The sequence below is a fragment of the Pseudonaja textilis genome, chromosome 1, assembly GCF_049901715.1.
Source record: "Pseudonaja textilis isolate UNSWEBS1 chromosome 1, rPseTex1.2, whole genome shotgun sequence".
NCBI classification, from domain to species: domain Eukaryota; kingdom Metazoa; phylum Chordata; class Lepidosauria; order Squamata; family Elapidae; genus Pseudonaja; species Pseudonaja textilis.
Window position 1 is genome coordinate 85200352 of NC_141990.1, and position 19029 is coordinate 85219380.

General features: G+C 36.3%; 1 protein-coding gene across 3 annotated transcripts in view; it reads right to left on the reverse strand.

Annotated features, from left to right (window-relative positions):
• Nucleotides 1-19029, reverse strand: part of ADGRG6 (adhesion G protein-coupled receptor G6) — a 105079-nt gene that overhangs the window by 65247 nt on the left and 20803 nt on the right. For all 3 annotated transcript variants that reach the window (XM_087940100.1, XM_087940088.1, XM_026705596.2), the window contains exon 3: nucleotides 1366-1707. In XM_087940100.1, the coding sequence (XP_087796226.1) occupies nucleotides 1366-1707 (342 nt within the window). The remainder of the gene's footprint in view (nucleotides 1-1365; nucleotides 1708-19029) is intronic.

Consider the following 19029-nt stretch of genomic DNA (forward strand, 5'->3'; position numbering starts at 1 on the left):
AATAACTAATCTCAATGTGCAACCGAACATAGATACCTTTCCCCCCTATGGTGTACAAGTTACATTTTCCTTGAAAAGTTGGAAAGGTCTGTTAAAAAAGCAATTAATAGAGCTTTGATAATCACATTGTGGGAACAAGACATAATGGCCACAGGCCCGGCTAATCAAAAACTAACTTAAAATAGATCAATGGGGCTAATTTGCTGCTATGGGGTATTTAATTATAACTAGGGTTTCATTTTTACTTAGTGAAACAGAAATCTTATTTCATTAATGAAATAGTGATATGCAGTCATTTTATTAATCTGATTACCTGATGACTAATTTCCTTCATGCATTTAAAGAAAACCTTCTATATAATCTGATTTAGTCTTGAAAGGTTTTGATGTGCAATGAGAAAGCTTAAGGAAATCCACTGCATTCCTATTTGCTTAGTCAGCACATACCATAATCTCATAGTACATTATAGGATATATATGCAAGCAGTACATTATAGGACATATATGCAAGCAGTACATTATAGGATATATATGCAAGCAGTTCTTGCCTTAAAACCACAACTGGAATCAGGAATTTCCATTGCTAAGCAAGGCTATTAAGTGAGTCACACCTGATTTTATGATCCTTTTTTGCCATGGTTGTTAAACAACTGCAGTTGTTCAATGAATTACATGGTTGTTAAGCAAATTCTACCATATCTATTTATCACTTGTCAGAAGTTGACTGGGAAGGTTGCAAATGGGGATTACATGAACTTGGGACACTGCAACCATTGTGAATTCATAGCAGTTGCCAAGTGCTCAAATTGATCATGGGGATGTTGTGACGGACTTAAGAAGGAGAACCAGTTATAAGTCACTTTTTGAATGCCATTGTAACTTCAAATGGTAAGTTGAGGACTACCTGTACTGTGCACAGGATTTAGACAACCACTAGAGGCCAACCAAGAATTAGATATTTGGTTTGTCTTACTGCCATCTGCTCTTCATCTAGAGTTTTACACCCCATATTGGGCCTTATCTTGCAATACAATAACCCTATAAGATCTATATTATTTTCTACAATGCAGATGTAGAAGGCCCAAAGTACAGGAAAATACAGAGAGTGGCAAACTTAAGGCCCTCTTATTGACTTCATGATCTAGAGGAAATCTGAATAAAGAACCATATCTTTTTATCTGCTGGGCAACACGGTTTCTTTAAATAAGAGAATTCCGATGGATTTAACTCTATGGTTTGGATACCTTACCTTACCTAGATAAATAATAACATTTTACTTTTACTATCAAATAGATATGATCAAATCACAATCTCAGAAATTTATGTATAGTCTACAGATTGGAGATCGCAAGAAGTGTATACTTACTTCGGGTATAAGTAGCATTGAAGCCTTTCTTTTGAATGCTAAAGTCACTTGTAAAAGTTACAATCATTTCATTCCTAGATGAGTTAAATGATAAACCTTTGGCAGTCATCCCACAATAGGAATCTTTCTTGTCTCCAGTGTCCAAATTTATGTGATCATATGTGCAACCAGAAGCTTCTTCAATATCAAAATCAACAAATGTTATCTGAATGATGTATCCAGAAGGAGCCCTGATGGTCCACTTGCATGCTTGATTGTTGGGATAATTATTGGGGAAGCAAGGAGAGGTAAAAATTCCCGTGGGATTGGACAGCACCATACGACACTCTGAGCAATCTTGAGCTTTGGAACAAAAACAAAAAAAAGTTGAGCCTTGGTTAACATAACAAAATAGAATTTACCACAGCGTAGATACTTGATCATTTCGTGCACAATCAAGAAATACTTACATTTAACTGAACTTTGTCTCCTTCAAATATAGCCATAACTCTATAAATCTACTGCTCTATACATGAACAATATGTAATTCATAAACCGGATAAATATATTTCAATATCATTTAATAAATATGTAGGAGACTATCATAAGGCTTTATTTACATCATTTAATGCTGCAGCTTCATCTACCCTCTCCTGGCTGTAAATTCCTTTAATCATGGGAATTTTCCTCTGAATAAACATGCAAGGGCCTCGCTACATTGTAAATAACATTTCATAATTTGTACTTTATATATTTCCAGCATAATTGTTAACTGGCTGCTGAAATATAGTTTGGTTCCAGGGTTAGATGTTTATTTATTTGTTTTTATTCTGCTTTTAATTTAAAAGAAGCCTTAAAGAGAAGGTTTAATAGAACTATTAAAGTACATAAGAATGTGCAAAATAGAACGTATTATAATAAACAATTTTAAACATTTTGACATTTAAGCAACAACAATATACAAAATAAAATACAAATGAAAAATCTTTCTGTAGATTTAGATCAGGACATCCTAAAGGCAAAAATTCAATTTTGATTTCTGTGAGAATTTTGGAAATATATTACATATAGGGAGTCTCTCTGCCTATCAGAAGGATATCTTTCCAAAACCAGGATGAAATGAGACTAAATTTGGTGGAGGAGAACAAGCTGACAAAATAAATATTGAGTTTAAAAATGGGCCAGATCTGAATAGGAGATACATAACAAACACACACACACACACACACACACACACTTCCAATACCATCCAAAGATAGAAGCAATTTGGCCGCCATCTACTTTATTTTAAGCACCCCTGGTCACATGAGCTAACACGGACCACCTGCAGCCTACCTGGCTGTACTCCTTAGTGTATTTACATACCCAAACAAGGGAGACGGCAGAAAAACACACAATAAAAGATCTTTCAAAAAACATGTTTTCAGTAGTCTTTTTTAAAGCTGCTGCATGTAGAGGTATGAAGATTTGGGAAACATTTTATTTTCTGGAGATGGGATAGCAACAAAAAAAGCTTGCTTGCAAGGGATCAAAGGATACGCTCACAGAAACAGTAGATGGACTCTCCAGTTGACTCTCAGTAGAGGATTTTATATAAAAGAAGGTATTGTTTCAACTTATGGACTCAAGTTATGTGGAGCTTTCAAGGTAATAATGGAAACTTTGTATCTTATCCGTAAAAAATAACCAACATATGTAGTACCAGCTGTGTAATTGGTATAATTTAGACAGGCTGAGCTGCTTCTGTAAATGAATCTGGTTGCTGAATTCTGTATTAATGCAAAACAAACTCCATGTAGATCACTATAGATAGAGTAGGTAGAGTTGGAATTTACCAATACACGCTTTACATTGTTAATCATATTCTTTAAAAAAAAAGGATGCAGTTTACACTGCATTACTGAATATTATAACTGTCTCAATCAGGGGAACAAGAGAAGGATTTAGATCTACAAAATCTCTCAAACTATATAATTGTGCATATGTATCCAACACACACACAAAATTATACTTAAATAATGATTTTTTTTAAAAAAATCTAAGGAATGTGATAAACATAGAGAGACATTTGACTAAGTCTACCTTACATCAGTCCTATTCCTTATATTTAATATACAGGTAGTCCTCAACTTATTACCACAAATGAGCCCAAAATTTCTGCTGCTAAGCAAGACAGCTGTTGCTTTCTTTTTTCTTTTTGTCTTTTAATGACCCCATAATCCTTTACATCAGGGTGGAGTTGGGGCAACTATGGAGCTGAGTGTTTACTGGCCGGATGCCCTTCCTGTCACCAATGCAGAGTTCGCAGCAGATATTTACTCATTGTGGCCAGAGAGAGAAATATCTGCTGCTACCTAGGATCAAACTCACAACTTCCTGATTGTGAGGCAAGAGCTCCATCTCTAGGCCAATGCATCACTCAACCATTACTTCCTTAATGCATGTAAGTAATGTAATGTAATGTAGTTTTGTCCCATTTTATGACCTTTCTTGCCACAGTTCAGAGGTGGTATTCAGCAGGTTCTAACCAGTTCCATAGAACCAATAGCAGAAATTTTGAGTAGTTTGGAGAACCAGCAAATACCACCTCTGACTGGCCCCACCCCCATCTATTCTCTGCCTCCCAAGTCCCAGCTGGGTCTTCTTTTGTTGCCCTGCACAAGAGAACGGAGCTGGAAAGCAGGTGCCCTTGCCATGCCCACCTGTTCTGACCCAGGCTTCATCAAACTTAATAAAACACAAACTGAATTTAAAAATAAAACCTTTTTAATGTGACACTGGGTATTACTTGCATTCCCAGCCAAAACTAATAAGACACAGTTCCTCCAGATAAGAACACGCTTTTCAGGACTGTAGAATGCTGCCAAGAAACAGAAGTCCAATTAAAGCTAACATAAACCAACCCAAAAACCCAGCAAAAACCGACCAGAGTACAGAGCTTCACGAAGGACTCGGAGATTACTGAACTGCTTTGCTTCCTGCAAAGCTCTTCGTCATGGAGGACTGACATTTATCTCTTATGGGAGGGATAATCACCTTCCAGCCTTACTCCCGAGTTGCCCCTTCTGCTTCAGCTGGTCTCATCTTCTAGCAGCTTGGTGCACACGAGCACTGGGAACAGGCTCCCCTGAGACCTGTGCTTCGCTGCTGCCAGACTCCGAAGGCTACGAAGGCAGCACCCCACTCTCAGATGGTCTTGGCCCCCTCCCTGCATCAGATGCAGGACTCTCCCAAGTCCTCACCAATCTCTGATTGGTTTCCTTTCATCCTTGCTGCCCGATACCTCTGCTGTCTGCACCAAGCCATGCCCACCAAGCCACACCATGCCCACCAAGCCATGCCCACAGAACTGGTAGTAATTTTCTTTGAATCCTACCACTGCCACAGTTGTTAAGTTAGTAAGCTGGCTGTGGCTTTTCCATTGACTTTGCTTCTCAGAAAGTTGCAAATGGCGATCAGTGACTCCAGGTCAGATCAATTGTCATATATATGCACCAGTTGCCAAGCACCTGAATTTAGATCAAATGACCACAGGGATACTGCAATGATCGTAAATATGAAAACAGTCATAAACCTGCTTTTTTAGTGCCACTGTAACTTCGAATGGACACTAAATGAGCTATTGTAAGTCGAAGGCTACCTACACTTCTCTCTCTATATAGGGGCCATGCAGAAGACCATTCTATTTTGAAGAGTTTGATGAGATATTCTGTTTTTTACTTCATTAAGAAAATTCTACAACTGTCTCGCATTGCAGTTTTGTGACCATGGAAGCAGGGCCACGAAGTCTTAATGCCAGGTTTGAATAAAAAATATTGAAACTGTCCATGAAATTTGAGACTCAGTGCTGTGTACCCAGAGGATTTCTCTGCTGCTTGAAAAGGAGCTCCCAGCAGCTGAAGGGAAGGGTTTGTGTGGTATTTTATGGTTTCTTTGGTTTTTGTTTAATATGCCTGCTACAGTTAAATAATAAAGCTTGAAAACTCCTTGTGCTTACTGTTTCTAGATTCAAAAGAACCAAAACAATACATTTCTATCAAGCTACTCATTTCCATTATGTCCAAATACCAATTTATACATTGCCACTCTGAGTTCTCTCTTTTTAAGGATCTGTTCAACTCATCCACACATGATTTTCTCAGTCTGCCTCTTCCTCCCAGCCCTTGTTCTTTTCTTCATGATTCAATCCTCATTCATTCTCTTTATGACCAAATCACTTCAGCAGAATTTTTTTGGATTGCTCAATCATTCAGTCTGCCTTCATTCAACATCAATTCAGTCTCCAATCCCGCTGCATTTCATTTTAGTTTTATGCTTCTGAAATACCTGATTCACTTACAAATGATGAAATGGGTACTCTTATCGGTCAGAATTTTAGCTTTTTCTGTTAAACATTCATTTCTCACAGCAAGCCACAAACTGCCCATATATTTCTACCAGCATTTACACGTCTTGAAATATTTCCACTATCCATTTTCAATAAATATTCTGTAAAAATGTTCTACATTTTGATCTAATATTTTACCATTTGCAACATTACCACCTTGCAATTGTTTGTTCCAATTTCTCTGTCAAGTTATATTGACTAACAAAAACTCTTTTTTCCCATAACATTCTGGGCAAGATAACAGTGAAAACAGTAAAAAGAACAAAAAGAACATGAAATCATAACTGGTCTTGAATTTATAATTTGGCAGTATTTTATATATTCTGCTGATACATAATTCCATCTTCAACTTGTGAGCAATTATTTCTGAAAACCTATGTCTAGCCTTAGCAGAGAAATACTTTGTAAAGTTGTTTGCTGAAGACAAGTTAAAATTGTGGAAACTAATTGTAAGCAAGTAATATTTTGCAAGATATCTGGCAAGCAAGAACATGCTGAATGATTGTGACCCAACTAATTAATTAGTCATAGTCAAAAACACTGCTAGGGCAAAAATTTCAGAACCCAACTTTCAAATTCTCATCCCACCCCACCTCACGCCCACATTTTTCCATTCACACTGTTTAATATTAGGACAGAATTTTCCAGAGTGGAAAAAAAAAACCTTAAATGTTAGACCCAATTCTGCAAATAATTATACCTTGTCATTCAGTGGTGACACTGATGATTTGGTAGAAATACATTCCCATGAACTGGCCAATTATTGTTTACATGTATATCTTGTTGAGTACCAACAAGAAAAGAAATCCCGTTGCCGTGACTCAACTTCCAGATAAATCTAGAATAGTAAGCTATCTAGATCAGGGTTATCAAATTCACCGCTCGCAGACCAGATGTGTCATGCGCTGGCCACACCCACTACCCGTTTAGTGAAGAGGAAAAAAGTCACGATACATCACGTGATGATGCCGTGATAATGCGAGTTTAACACCCCTGATCTAGATTCTAAAATATTTTATGTTTTCATTACAATTGCCTTGCATAATTATTATGCCACAGTTTCTTAAATGTTCTTATAAATCACAGAAGCAACAAGAATGTCTGTGAGATGAGCAGTTGTAGCTGGTACATTTTTTTCAATCTGAGAGAGCACACTTAGAACTGGAAACACTTGTGTTGGGTGTACTAAAATTTGTGGAAAATGAGAGAAAGATTTGGTAAGGGCCTAAATGAGTAACATTTGTTTATATAGCTAGTTTGGAAAGGAAAAATCCTGTTCTGATTCATGGATAAGGCTAGAGACAACACTTAACTTTTCTCTAACTAATATTACTTTTGGAGATAAGATATCATGCCTTTTAAAACCATGATAATGTTTTACAAACATTATCTAATTAACAATTATGTATGGAGAAAAGGATACAATAGCTCTTCCTATTGCCAAGTCGAGCCCAAATCAACTCTAATCTCCAACAACTTTGGGAGGAATTGGATTATCAAATGTTTCCAGAATTATAGTTTTCAGCATTGCTTTTAACTCACAGTACTGATTAAAAAAACTGAATTCATTAATTGGAAAGCATCTATTTTACTTAATCTTAATGAAAATTAATTTCAAACAAAGTGAAGTAATTAGTGTGATAGTTTCTTATTTGTTCACCTTTTTTCTCACTGTAGGCTGTCATTAATAATTTTTTAAAAACAGTGGCAGTGTCCAGAGGTTAAAAAATACTGGATGAGGGTACAAAGATAGTTATTAGAAATTTCAGAGCACAAATTAGAACTCGACCCAGAAATATTCTTATTAGGAATAATTAAAGGAAAATTGAGCAAGGTCATCTGATACATCATTATACATATCATAATTGTGGCAAGAATAGCCTTCGCACAGGGATGGAAGAAGGAAAAGATACCATCTGAAGAAGACTTGACACAAAAAATAATGGATCGTGCGGAACTGGATAAATTCACAATGGAATTAAGAGGCAAAGATGATTCGGACTTTTATGTGGTTTGGGATAGATGGTACAAATGGGTGGAGGATAGAAATAAGAGCTGATGTTTATGTATAAAAGGTGACGTATGTATTAATAATGACACAAACACAGTTAATGTGAATAGAGATTTGTATTTTTGTTTTTAAAAAATAAAAATATTTAAAAAAATTAAAAATATACTTTTTAAAAAAAACAATCATCAGCAATTTTCTACTTTCTAGAAGCAAAAAGCAAAATATCAATACCAAGAGCTCCTATCAAAACTCTTTCACTTACATATTTTTTTAATAAAAAGCATTTGCTTCTATCAGTAAAAATTTGAATAGCTATTTTGAGATTTTCAAATTCACATGAAAGAATAAAGAGGATACTTCTTTCCAGAACACTTTATAAAATTTTATTAAACATATAGCTTCTGGCATTAAAGTTAAATGTCAGTCTTTGGTCATTCCAAATCTTAAAATTATATTGCTATATATGGCTATGTATAAATCCAGTGGAACTTATTCCGTGAGGTGCAAGCAATAATGTAATCTTCTGGGATAGTAGTACTGCTCCAAATATTTAAAAGTACTATTTAACTGATGTTATTTTATGTACTATATGAGGTATCACATCTTGTTATTTTTCATTGTTTTGTTCCTTTCATCTGCCTATTAGGGCTCCCTTAACCCGGAAGAATATAAATTCTTCAGTCTGGACTGGAAATAATGTATAGGCCTCATGAATTTTTTTTTTATAACTCAATGAAAGACAGAATTATGCAGTCATAAAATTATTCAACTGCGTTTTGGTCACTGATCATAGGAAACAAAGGCAGCATTATTGCTAGTTCCACCAGCTTGCTTTATATCTTTATGCACTGATATTTTGTGCTTTAGAGAAAACTCAACTGCTTAAAGCATAGTAAAGGATCCAATCCCCCTAAAATGTCCTGAATTTGCTACCCCAAAATAAATGCTTGCGGGTGAAAATCTTTATAATGTGTACAGACTGATGACATTGAAATTATCACTCAAAATTATCACCTGAAGAATTTTCAGCTTAACACTGTTTACCTATCTAACATGTTGCTTTAAAGCACAAATGAGTAACCTTTAATTCACTAATCTCCTTAGATCTCTGGGGCACAAAACTAATGGCAGATGTTATTTTTAGGCGAGAACCACATGAAAACATAAAATAGAATATGCCCTTCATAGTTAAGCAATGAAAGGACCTCACCAAATTTAACGCAAAGATATCTGCAACTGGAGAGGAGGGTTGAAGATGGGTGCCTGTTATGAACATGCCTGTTCCACCCACTCTCTGTCCGTCCAGAAATACAGTACACGCTTTGACCACCAAAACATCCTGAACCAAGTATCTGAGAAGAGGACATTTTACACAGAAATAATTTGAAACACGAAAGGGCCAGACCTAGAAAAGGTCATCTGGCTCATAATATGCAGGAATACACATTAAGCTATTTCAGACAGATGGTTATCTAGCCTTCACTTGAACACATTAAATGAAGTAGTTTCACAACTGAAGTGCTCTTATTGTTATGAGGTATTTTTCAACAGAATTGCAATTTGCTTCCTGTAACTTAAAAACATTCCATCTTGTACTCTGGAATGAGTGAGCAAAATGTGACCATCTTCTTTGTGGCATCCTCTCAAGTTATTTGAAGAATGCTATCATATTTCCCTTCAGTCACTTTTCTCAAAGCTCCTTCAATCTCCCTTCCCAAGTATTATTTTCCTGATTTTCTTGTTACTCTTCTCTCAATGTATCCCGATTTCTATGATTCATTCTTAAAAAATGGTACTCAGATGTGGCAATAACCTTTAAGTTAACCTTGAAGAAAATATCTAAGAACTGCTTAACTCTGAGAAGAAATAGACGAGAAAAAAAATGCCTCAATTTCCTTTTGTATAACAGATTGCTGGGGTTTTTTTTGGTCTACAGACTGCAGAAAGTTAAAACAGGCACCTCAATGTCTGATCCAGTATCTGTTAATAGCGGTTTTCCTCAGAATAGTGTCCTAGGACCTACTGTTTTTTTTTTTTACATAAATGTGTGATCAACTTAAAAGTAATTGTGTCCTCTTCGCCAATGATGTAAAATTGTTTAATACTACTGAAAATTCACTTGTTTTTCAAAATGACATTGATCTCATTTTTTAATGGTCACCTATTTGGCAACTTCAAATTTCGATTAAAAATGCTTAGTTTAAATATGGGAAAGCAAAACCAGAATCTAAAGTATAAGTTAGGTGGTATTGATCTTTATTTTGCAAAGAATCTAGGCGAACTCATCTTGAATGATTTATGTTCTAAAGTTCGTTGCAGCAGCATTATTAAAAAGGCACTAAAAGTTGTAAATTTAATTTTACTAAGTTTTTTTTCTGGAACTACTGTATTGCTCACTAGAGCTGTGAAATTCTTACCACATATTGGACATTAATACAATTGAGTGAGTTCAGAAGTATTTTACAAGAAAAGTTTTGCACTCTTCTGTCCATAATAGCTTATGCTACTAAGCTTGAAATTCTTGGTTCAGAAAGCTTAGACCTGTGTAGAGTTGTAATTGCAGGAATATTCCAATCTCGGATGGCAAACCTCAGATAAAGAATTTTTCCAAGCAAATACAACTCAGGTAAACAAAGTCACTAATCTATGGATAAAGGAGAATTAGAGAGGGGAAGTAAACATATGTTAGACTTTAACTAGAGATAATTAATTGTATGGATTACTGTACTAAACAGTAATGAAAGTTAAGCAGTAACCAAAATTAACCAATGATGGAGGATAACTAAAATGTATATAAATACAAGACTATACTCCAATAAAGATCATCATGATTCAGTTGTTCATGATCAAACAACTCGACTGCCTCGTCATTACAACAGTCCTGCGACACTTGCATTAGACTTAGGTATTGCATACAAAATTGTACATAGTAACATTTTACCTGTAAATGGCTTTTTAAAGTTTTAAATGTAACACATGCAAATAATCGCTTTAAACTTAATGCAAACCACTTTAAATTCGATTGAAAAAAAATGATTTCTGCAATAGCATTGTCAAAGTTTGGAATAGTCTACCTGATTCAGTTGTCTCAGCAACTAACTTTCCACATTTTTAATGCCAACCTAACTTCTGTGGACCTCATCTCATATTTAAGAGATCCTTAAGGAGGCGGGTGTAAATGCATTAATGTGCATATAGTCCCTGTCACATTTTAATTTTTTTCATTTTGCTTATTCAAATTATTAATTTTTGCTTGACAAATAAACATTAAAGTGTAGGACTATAGTTGTTGTCTCTTTGGCTTCCCCACTGTCATATACCTAATGACTGCAGACAATTCATTTCACAACTGTACCCAGAAGTGACAAACTGAAGTAAGTATGCATGGTCATATAATGTTTCGCTTTATGACTATATTGCTTAGTAATGGAGTTGCTGGTCCCAGTTATGGTGAATAAATAAGGACTAATAAGAATTCTTTCAAAACTTTGCTCCAGGATTAGCATGATTTTTCTTTTATTTTGAAGTTTTATTGTGTATTAATTGCTAAGGATTTCACTCTTAACTTATAAAATAGTCAAATGAGTGACATTATATACAGAAGTTGTATCAGCAGGAAGTTATTTTTCCTTTATATTTTCCAGTTGTCCAGCCATCATATTTCCAAAAAATACAATCTTTGTGAGAAAAAAAAAGTAGGCTTTGAGCCTTTCTAACCAACTTGGGTCTTTTTTTTTTTTTTTTTGGCTTTGTACTTTGAGACTTTTTATTTCTGTCCATTTACTGCCAATCTTGTCTTCTTTCTCTTGAAGGGAAGTCATCCTGTTACAATCTTCTCAGCAGGGCTATTTCTTCCCTTTTGGTTTCTCAACTTTCAGTTTTCTTTTCCTTGCTGTAATGTACTCTGTTCTTATCAAGTTATCTACCATGAAGGTGCCCTCTGAAATGCCTCTGATATCAAAGACCAATTTACCTTAAAAGCAAAATTGCTTGAAAAAATTACGTATGTTTATAATCAGAGATTACAAATGTTTTCCAGGATGAAACATATATATGTGTTACTTTTCCTGAAAAACAGACTGAACTATGAAAGAACAAGTTGTAATAGCAGAACATATTTTCTGAACTAGAGTTGGGGCCCTGCCCTACCTGTTTCCCTTGATACTTTGGTTTTCTGCCAGTGAAAATTCAAGAAGAAGCACAATGCATTGACTAACTCAACCCATATCCACAGTTTTTGAAGAGGTCACCCTGAAGGCAGAGTAAGGATTTCCCTCAGAGGAACAGGTAGTGTGAAAATCCTGTGTTACACCCAATGTTATTTAAGAGTATTTTCATTGGCATTCTTGCCATAAGTTTTTACAAATAACAAAACTTAGTTGCTAATACAAATCTTAATTTCATGTTTGTATAAACTAATTACAGTTTTATACAATTATTAAAGCTCAGTAGACTGAATATGCTTTAGTAATTTATACCCAACCAAAACTAAACATACAGGAAAATAATGGCCCATGATCCCATATTTATTTCTGTCTTCTACAAATTAATTTCACTTTGGTGTAATTTATTTTCAAACTTTATTGCAGGGAGAAATACCTGTTCTTTCTTCAAGCTGCCCTGGCAATATCCTTAGTTAGGCTTAGGTTGAATTTTAACAATGTAGTAGCTAGCTCAGTTTTTATAGACTACATATCAATGTACTCCAATGGACCTACAAGCTTACTATAATACACATTTATGCAAGAAAAATAATGGCAGCAGTTATGACAAACAAAATCCAGTGCTAAACAAATATACTGTTCTCTTCAACAAAATCCTTTTTATGAGATTAAATCTGGTTGTACAACTCTATCCATGTGGAGATGCACAATCGTGAACACTTTTAGGCGCTAAAGAAATATGAGTAATAAGACTTATTATTGAAGGAGGGTTTCCAATAGTGTTAACGTTTTTTTGTTGAACTGAATAAAACATCCACATTTCTTTTATCTTTTTAAAAGAGTTGCAAAATTATATATCTATTTATTGATATGGCTTCTAATCAAATTTACTCTAAAACAGAAGAAATTAATGGGATAATCTTCACTTTAAAGTTAAACTGACGCCATACAGAATAGAAACAGAAAGCAGGTATGAATAGGGTATTGCTTTAAAAATGGCAATTTTCTATTACATCAATTTCCAAATAAGTAACTTACAGAAGAAGCAAAGACAAAAAAATAAAATAAAAAATTCTGTTGCAATTTAGCTTGTTTTAAGGTCTGATCTACTGTTGTACTTCATATTTCTCTCTAAAACTGAATAGATTTACAACTTCTGAAACCAAATCTAGGACATCAGCCAAAAGGAAATCTCTGTCACGATTATGTATTTAAATACAGACAGGAAAATGGGATTTTGTTATCTCTGGAGACATACTTTAAAGAGGCTTGGAAAGATTTATTGAAGCTGGATAACAAGTGCACAAAGATTCTTGAAATGAATAAGGAAGTGACTTAAGATATTTTAATGTCTTTTCTGAAATCGACTGAACAAATTGTTTTAAACAGTATGTCTATATAATTTAGCACAAAGTTCCTTATCTTGAACTTTAACACTATGTACAAGCTCAGGATTACTTGTCATTATTTCTCTGGATATGGCAAGTATTTTCTCATATGATGTCCATAGCAAAAATTAATAACAGCATTATTACTGAATGGAATGGAAGAGCAATAGAAAGCTCCATGATCTACCTGTATACAATTAAATACAGTTATATATTCAGTATGTAAAGGTAGCTCAGGGTTCCTTACTAAGAAAGGGGAATAACTTCTTCCCAGGCTGGCTAAGTACAGGATACAAGTAGTCCTCAACTTACAACTGCAATTGAGCCCAAAATTTCTGTGGTTAAGTGGTGGGATTCAAATTTTTTTACTACCAGCTCTGTGGGTGTGGCTTGGTGGGCATGGCAGAGGAAGGATACTGTAAAATCTCTAGTTAGAGATGGTATTTGCTGGTTCTCCTAACTACTCAAAATTTCCGCTACCAGTTCTCCAGAACTGGTCAGAACCTGCTGAATACCACCTCTGGGTTAAGCGAGACATTTGTGAAGTGAATTTTCCTCCATTTTATGACCTTTCTTGCCACAGTTGTTAAATGAATCACTGCAGTTGTTAAATTAGTAATATGGTTGCTAAGGGAATCCGGCTTCCCCCATTAACTCTGCTTGTCAGAAGGTTGCAAAAAGAGGATCATGTGAACCCGGACACTGATAGTCATAAATATGAGTCAGTTGCCAAGTATATGAATTTTGATCATATTACCCTGGGGATGCCACAAAGGTTGTAAGTGTGAAAAATGGTCATAAGTCACTTTTTTCACTGCTGTTGTAACTTTGAATAATCACTATGCGACCTGTTGTAAGTCGAGGTCTACCTGGAGTAATAAAGTGCTGATTGGTTACATTGGTAAAAAGGTCTGCAACCATTCCATCCATCATTTCTACTCATGAAAATAATGGAGCTACAAAGTATTTGTATCTTTTCTGTCAGCATCTGATGTCTCCGACCCCTCCCCCATGGGCAACAATTACTACAATGAAACTTTTCCAAAAATGGAAAGTGAAATAAAGTGAGAATTTTGTTCTCTTTCTGAATGTCAAAAAGACCAACTCATGACCAGTGCAAGGAATGGAAACATCAAAATAGAAACTGACAGTGAAGGGATAGAATGCATGGGGGAAAAAATCACTTTCCTAGGATCACAGACAGCTCAAAACGGTGAATGCAGCAGAGAAATAAATGTTGGATTGCACTGGGACATACAGCAATGATGACCATGAATCGAACATGGAAAAGCAAGGACATCAACCTGGCAACCAAACGTAGGCTAGTCCGTGTAAGCTACCTATGGTTGTGAAAATTGGACCTTAAAAAATTAAGACAGGAAGGGAATTGACTTGTTTGAGCTGTGATGCTAGAGAAGGCCGAACTCCTGCATACTCCTTGGACAGCAAAGGTGAGTAACAAGCAAGTACTGGAGTGCATAACACCAGAAGGTATTACTAGAAGGCAAAATCATGAAACTGCATCTCACTTACTTTGGCCATGTTTTATGGGAGAATTCATTGGAGAAAGCAATTATGTTTGGAAGAGTTAGCGGTAAAAGGAAACCAGGTCATTGAAGAACACAGTGGCTGGACATCATCAAAGCTGACAGCAGCCAGAACACAGAACAATTCAAAGAACGGTTGCAAGATCAGAAGTTGTGGAGAGACCTGGCCCATAGAATTGCCAAGAGTGGGACATGATTGAATAATGTCATCATCACCACCATCATCAAACTTCTCTGATAACCGTTAATTAATCTAGCACATGAGCTTGAAGAAATTTTAGCCCAATCTTCCTTACAGAATATCTTCAACTTAGAGATGTTAATGGACTTTATCTCATGAACTCCTCCCACAAGTGTTCTATAGGAATAAAGTCAGGACTTTGACTTGGTCATTCCAAAGCATTAACTTTCTTTTGTTTTAACCATTCTTTGATCATACAACTTGTGTTTTGGGTCACTTTCTTGGCCCATGACCCACTTTCTCTTGAACTTCCCTTCAAAGTCAGATACCCTATATCCGTGATGGTGAACCTATGGCACTTCTGCTGGCATGCGAGAGGTCGCCCGGAAAAGCCCCACTGTGCATGCACGCATGCCGCCTGCCTGATAGCTGATTGTTGGTATCTAGCACACATGTCTGTGGGGGGCTGGGGATGCACGGGAGATGTGCGTGCATGTGTAGAGACACACGGGAACATGGGTGGATCAAACGCACATGCACAGATGTGTGGTGCATGGGGGGGTCATGTGAGCATGCGCAGGGGGAGTAGGCAGGGGTGGGATTCTACTGGTTATGTCTGGCCCTGTAGAATCGGTAGCTCTGAACAGCAGCAGACATAGAACTGGTTCTATGTCTGCTGATGTTTTGGCCCACTCATGCACCCGGGCTCTTACCTGACCTTTATTTCCTGCTTTTTCAACCTCAGCTGCTGTGAGACGCACAGCTGCAGTTGCAAAAGCAGGGAAAAAGTGCTGTTTCAAACGCTGCTTCTCTGCACTCAGCGCTGTTCAGCTGTCCAGGTAGCAAGCTGATACAATTTACAGGCGCCCACACAGCATGCAGGGAAACACATTATAAATCACTGAACCTCGTAAATCACCGAACTGGTAGTTAACCCTGTCAGGTCCCACCCCTGGGTGTAGGGGAGGCCCCAACACGCATTGCCTTTGGCACAGGAGCCCAAAAAGGTTAGTCACCACTGCCCAATATCCTATAGAATTCAGTGGTACAATTCAGAACTCATAGTTCTATTAATGATGGCAAGCTGTCTTGGTATAGAGACAGCAAAGTAGGGCCAAACCATGACACTGCCACTACCATGTTTCACAAATGGGATAGGATTCTTACGCTACAATGCAAGATATATTTTCAGCAAATATAATGCTTTTTAAAAAAACAAAACAAAAAAAGGTTAATTTTGGTTTCATCTATCCACAGAATAGTCTTCCAATAGCCTTCTGGCTTACCCCCAATGTCTTTTGCAAACTGTGGACAGGTAGCCATGTTCTTTTTGGAGAATAGTGGCTTTCTCCTTGCAATTTTGTCATGTATACCATTGTTGTTGAAAATGACCCCATCAAGTAAAAAGTAAATTAAAATTAAGTTGCAAAATATTTGGGTAAAATATTATAGGCCTAGTCAATGTAGCCAATAAATATTAATGGCTATTAATTGGGGCATATTTAATGTTCTTATTCTTATTTGTAAAGCACCATTACTGCACCTGCTACTTTAAAAAACGTCCCTAATTATTTGCCTGAACAGTCTAAAAATGTCAGTACAAGCAGCAAACGAATTCAGCAGGATTTTGGGTTGGCATAAAACCTGTCCTTACAATTCAGGAAAACCATATCTTACAGTAGTATTGCTATCTCATATTTTCCACATGCTAGAGAAACATTTCCTGTTTAATAATTCTGTAACATGATAATTGCTTAGAAAGAATTCTTAGATCTAAAGGAAATTATTTTAAAGACGAAGATCTTGGAATTCCAACCCACACATTCTTTAGAAGTGTTGGAGTGGAAGGTGGTAAGGAAACAGAAAGACTGGGCACTATGCTTTGTGTCTATGTTGTTCCATCCGGTTAAATATTTTTTCACATCAAAAATATCACTTCCAAAATGTAAGTGTGTGTGCGTGTGTGTATTATATATCATATATGTGATTAAAACACAGAAATATCCACCCATAAGCTCCAGGCACGCTGCCATCCAATTTGTCTGTACAAACAATTCCTGCAGTTTTTTTTCTTCTATTTCCTAACAAATTGGCCATAAAGTAGCGCATTCAACTTTTCAATTGTACTATTATATGTCTTTATATTTCAATTAGTAAACATAGCATGATTTCCACCGAAAATTCAGATTATAAATTTCGCAGAGAGTCCTATTCCCCCTTCCTGATAAGATGCTTTCCCCCTTTAAATTAAACCAAACAAAACAAAAACCAGGGAATGAAGCAAAGGTGTGAGAAACTTGTCCCTTTCACTTCTACCCTGCTGGCCTGAAGCCAACAGGGAACAGGGGTCTTTGGAGTGCTTCGCATCAGAGTCCTCTGAGGAAAAGAAAAACAGATTATTTTGCCAATAATTGTATACTGGAGGAAAAAGATAACAGGAATAACTCCACTTTGTTATTGTGTTCCAAAAACCGGAGGAGAATAATAATATTTAATGATGAAAAAGGAGGATCTAATACAATTTTTTTCACAGTATGATGCAAAGCTAACATATTTATGATAATTGAAAATTATTGTTTTATATCATTTGTAATACTGATTCAGAACAAAATTAAGGCTTTATACATATTAGGATTAGAATTATTTTAAGCCTTAATCAGATTATACAACCTTTAGAGCAAATTCTGTTCAGTCGAGGAAATATGTACATCCATTTCAAAGTTAACACCAGAGGTAGGATTCAGCAGGTTCTGACCAGTTCTGGAGTACCGGTAGCGGAAATTTTGAGCAGTTCAGAGAACCAGCAAATACTACCTCTGACTGGAGATCTTACAGTATCCTTCCCAGTGGTGGGTTTCAAATTTTTTTACTACTGGTTCTGTGGGTGTGGCTTGGTGGGCGTGGCAGAGGAAGGATACTGTAAAATCTCCAGTCAGAGATGGTAGTTGCCGGTTCTCCGAACTACTCAAAATTTCCACTACTGGTTCTCTAGAACTGGTCAGAACCTGCTGAATACCACCTCTGATCCTTCCCCTGCCACGCCCAAGCCACACCCACAGAACCGGTAGTAAAAGCATTTGAATCCCACCACTGGTTAAAACTGCTGAATTATTATACATCTGTTTTTTCCAGAATATGTTTTGTTTTCTGCTAAGTTTGGAATTTGGCCTATACAATAAATAGCAGCAATATACAGGCTGTCCTCGACTTACAACAATTCATTTATTGACCCTTCAGTTACAACAGAACTGAAAGAATGATTTGTGATCTTTTTTCATATTTATGACAGCACCCCGATAGGCATGTGATCAGAATTCAGATGCTTGGCAACTGGTTATATTTATGACAGTTGCAATGTCCCTGGGTTATGTGATCACCTTTTGAGACCTTCTGGTGAGCAAATTTGACAGGGTAGCCAGATTCACTTAACAGCTGTGTTATTAACTTAAGAACCTCTGTGACTCACTTAATAACTGTACCAAGAAAGGTTGTAAAATGGGGCAAAACTCACCTAACAAGTGTCTTACTTAGCAACAGGAATGTTGGGCTCAGTTGTGGTCATAAGTCAAGGACCTGTGTTATGTAAATTTGATTAAAAAGTGACAGTAAATCTTTTATCCCAATGTGAAAAAAATTCTTGTCAGGAAAATATTGCCCTCCTCTGAATGGGTAGGTAGCAACATTAACTTTTAATTTATTGAATTTATCACTTAAAGCTTACTTGGAAGGATGAGAAGATATTTAGAAAGTTAATTAATAGAAGAGAATATATGAAACTCAGGAGCTTGAACTGTAGAGACCTTGGTGCTCTCTTTGGTAGTTTGCTTCAGTGGTGGGATTCAATTTTTTTTACTACCGGTTCTGTGGGCGTGGCTTGGTGGGCGTGGCAGGGGAAGGATACTGTAAGATCTCCAGTCAGAGGGGGGATTTGCTGGTTCTCTGAACTACTCAAAATTTCCACTATTGGTTCTCCAGAACTGGTCAGAACCTGCTGAATACCACCTCTGG